This window comes from Onychomys torridus, chromosome 1, assembly GCF_903995425.1.
Source record: "Onychomys torridus chromosome 1, mOncTor1.1, whole genome shotgun sequence".
Classification (NCBI taxonomy): Eukaryota; Metazoa; Chordata; class Mammalia; order Rodentia; family Cricetidae; genus Onychomys; species Onychomys torridus.
Genome location: NC_050443.1, coordinates 33,012,549 through 33,016,585, shown reverse-complemented (window position 1 = coordinate 33,016,585; position 4,037 = coordinate 33,012,549). Strand labels below are relative to the sequence as shown.

The window sequence follows — 4,037 nt, the reverse complement described above, 5'->3', positions numbered from 1 at the left end:
TCCTTTAGATCTGCCTTCCTCTAGCTATTTTTTTCTTTATTATTATGTGTTTTAAATTTTATACATCAGCCATGGGTTCCCCTGTCCTCCCCCCTCCCACCCCCACCCCCACCTTCCCCCCTTGGGCTTACACATGGACACTTTGCTCAGTCTAGAAGGAGGTGACAGGACCTGCCTGTACTGAATCTACCAGGTTTAAATGAATCCCCAGGGGTGCCTTGATCCTGGAGGACATAGTTTTCAAATTTTAAAATAACGACTCAGTCCTTCTAGCACAGGAAGTGTGACTGTTCACACACAGGTCCTCATAAGAAGTCCCATTCCCTTCATGACTCTCTTTCATGATTCCATTTCCCCATTTGGTAGACCCCTTACACTGAGGGTAGCTAAGGCTTGTGTCAGCATCTCCCATATTCCTATACCAGAGAAGGAACCTCAGCCCTGGAACAGAAAGACAGTTTCAGAATTCTGTCTCTTCCTGACACAGCATAAGATGCTTAGCAACTGGATTGGGACCATCAACTACCCCAAACATCACTAGAGGCAGTGGTCTGCAGACAGACTGAATAGCCAAACTGGATTTAAAAGAAGTTTCTAGAACTTTGGGGGTTTGATAAATTACTTAATCTCTGCAAGCCTGTTTCCCCTCCTTATGAAACTGTGCCAGACATTCCCACATAGTCACGTGGTCCTGACAGAAAGTTTCATGTGTTCATATCTCAATTTATTTACAGGAACATCAGTGGAACATTCCCAAGCATGGGTCCATCCACCCCAGCCTGGATCACTGACAACATAACAATGAATGGAAGTTACTACACTGAAAGCTTACACTGTGTCACCATGTACAAAATCATCAATATTCTTAATGTCATCATTGCCATGCTTGGGCTGGCAGGAAATGCCATAGTGTTATGGCTTCTGGGCTTCTGCATGGACAGGAATGCCTTCTCAGTCTATGTCCTCAACCTTGCTGGGGCTGACTTCCTCTTCCTCTGCTTTTGGACTGTGTATTCCCTGGAACAAATTTTTCTTCTCTTCAATGTCAACTCCTTCTATGTTCCATTCTATCTCACCAATTTATCACTCACTGCCTACCTTGCAGGTTTATGTATGATTGCAACCATCAGTGTTGAGCGATGCCTGTCTGTTTTGTGGCCCATCTGGTACCACTGCCAGAGACCAAGACACATGTCATCTGTCCTGTGTGCCCTGCTCTGGACCTTCTCTCTACTTTTAAGCCTCCTGTTAGGGTTTAGGTGCAGTTCACTGCTTAGCGGTTTGGGATATTCTTTCTGTAAAACTGCTACTTTTACCACTGCTACTGCTGTATTTATAACAGTACTATCTGTAGTTCCTTGTGGATTCAACCTGTTTCTGTTGGTCAGGATCTTCTGTGGCTCACAGAGGATTCCTGTAACCAGGTTGTATGTGACCATTGCACTCACAGTGCTGGTCTTCTTACTCTTTGGTCTGCCCTTTGGTATCTATTGTATGCTTTTCATTTCAAATACAAAGTTGCCTAGAGTTTCCTCTTGCAATAGTATTCAAATTACAGTTTTTCTGTCCTGTGTCAACAGCTGTGCCAACCCCATCATTTACTTCTTTGCTTCTGCAGAGAGCCATGCAGGACACTCCTGAGGAAGAAGGCAGGAGAGAGGGGTTCTTTAGGAAATCCTGGAAAGCAAGAAGCAGTCTGGTATAGTAGCTGAGTGAGCCCTTGATCAGACGCAGTTGCTTTCCAAATCAACTTGACCTTTTTCTGTGTGGGCCATTTTCACAACATTGTTCAACTTTTGAGAAAATAGTCATTTTGTAGAAATTGGGTGAAATGGGGCTTGTTAAATACAAACTGACTGAAGCTCCGTAAACCTGCCTTATATGTGCCTCACTGCATCCCCTTATGATATAAACCTTTTAATCAAATCACTTGAGGCCAGGACAGCTCCCTCTGTAGACAAACCCCTCCCTACAAAGAAGACCCAAGGCAGTGCAGGGAAGGTCAGGATTTCTTTAGTCACTGACCATGATAAATATTAAATATTCTACTTAAAAGAAGTGTCCCTATTTTTTACAAGTTGTTTTCTAAATGTTAAGGGAAATTAATTGAAATTACTACAGTTACAGTTTCCCTCAACATCCTCACATTTTAGAATATGTATTTTAAATTTTTTCTTTATATAAATTTTTTCCTTATATAAATTGCTTAGTAAACAAATATGCATCTTTAAGATTGCCTAGTGAACTTCAAATATTTGCCATATTCAGCATTGAAAGAATAAGACCAGGTTTTATACATCAACATCCAAGCACACTTTAAGGTGGAGAGAGGCTGTCTCAAGCGTCTCCCTTTTCCAATGTCTTGGTTAGCATTCCATGGTCATGTCTGCCCTCATCTTCCTTCTCTTTGCCCTAACTCTCTCTGTGACTGTCTAACCTCTCATGAAAGCATTTCCAACGAGTGTTATTGAATTGATTTCCTCTTGAATTGAACCTTGTCAGATTTATTTTATTCCTAGGAGTACATAGCATCTGTAACTTGAATTATGAGTATTTACATTTTCTTTTTGGAATTATCCATGAGTATTGAAGCTTGGTAGAACTGTTTAACTGTTTCCGTCCCTTGGCAGTTTGTATAGTATTTTCTGGAACCATGGAAACCATCTGCAGGAAAGAGGTCAGTTCAAGGTGAAATCATCTGAGTCCTTTGTCCTAAATGTAAAGTGTCTTCAGGAATGGGAGCCTACCCACAAGCACTAAGAAATGACCAATGTTTACATTTATAATCTATATTGTTTCAAAGTCACAGGGACTAACCTGACCAAACATTCAAAAAGAGGTTTCTCCTGCCTGAAACTAGTTCTGTGGGGACTATTGTCAACCCAAGTGGCTTAACTTCCTTTAATATGTGTGTATGTATGTATGTATGTATATATGTATGTATGTATGTGTGTGTAAATATATATAAAATGTCTGTATACATGCATATGTGTGTATACATGTATATATGTACAGGAATATATATATATATTAATATATTATATAATTTCAAGGAATATAAAATAATAAATTCCTTATGGCCTTTACATACAACCTTCCTATTTTTTGTTTCTTGTCTATCCCATTCCTTCTTTATCCAAACTCCCCTCCAGTCAGATTCCCTCCCGATTATTCCAAATCATACCTCAAATCATCTCTATCCTACTATTCCCTCCCACCACCACCCCAACATATGGTCTCTTTATACTTTTCTGGTTTGTGGTTATTCCACAAACCAGATGTTGTATATGCACATCTGAGAATTTGGAGCCAGGAACTACAGGTAAGAAAGACTGTGTGGCATTTGTCTTTATGAACAGGACTCCATTTTCTAAAGAGTTAAGACAAACAATTGATATGTAAGTCTTCATAAAACTAAAAAACTTCTGCACAATTCAGGAAGCAATTAGCCAGGTGAAGAAGAAATTCACAGGATGAGAGAGAATCTTTTCAAGTTGTACACCAGATGGAGAATTAATACTCAGAATATACAAAGAATTTCAAAAATGAAGAGTCCATAAACAAAATTACCATTTGAAAAATGAACTAAGACCTAGACAGAAAGTTCTCAAGAGAATAAGTAAAAGTTGCTGATGAAATCTTGAAATGTCTTTATCATCCAAAGCAATGAAAAGAATGCAAACTTAAACAACTTTGACATTTGATGTCACCACAGGCAGCACGTTTCAAATCAACAACAACAACAACAAAAAAGGACAAAAATGTTATCAAGGTTGTGGAGAAAGCAGACCTCTCCCTCATTCATTCTTGTAGAAATGTGAACTGGTGAAGCCACTCTGGGAAATAGGTTGGAGAATCTTCAAAAGACTAAAATTGTATCTACCATATGACCCAGCTATACTACTCATTGGCTTATGACTGAACATCCTAGTCCACAGATACTTGTTGACCAGTGTTCAATGACGCCTTCTTCACAGAAGCCAGGAAATGGAAACAACACAAATGACTTCCACTGAACGAATGGATAATGAAAATGT

At 39.4% G+C, this 4,037-nt stretch overlaps 1 protein-coding gene across 1 annotated transcript; it reads left to right on the top strand.

Moving 5' to 3' along the window:
• The first annotated feature begins 666 nt into the window (after window positions 1–666).
• LOC118595352 (mas-related G-protein coupled receptor member B5-like) lies at window positions 667–1,641 on the top strand. The gene has a single exon (XM_036205794.1). The coding sequence runs from the start codon at window positions 760–762 to the stop codon at window positions 1,639–1,641; it is 882 nt and encodes a 293-aa protein (XP_036061687.1). The 5' UTR covers window positions 667–759.
• The last annotated feature ends 2,396 nt before the right edge of the window (window positions 1,642–4,037 follow it).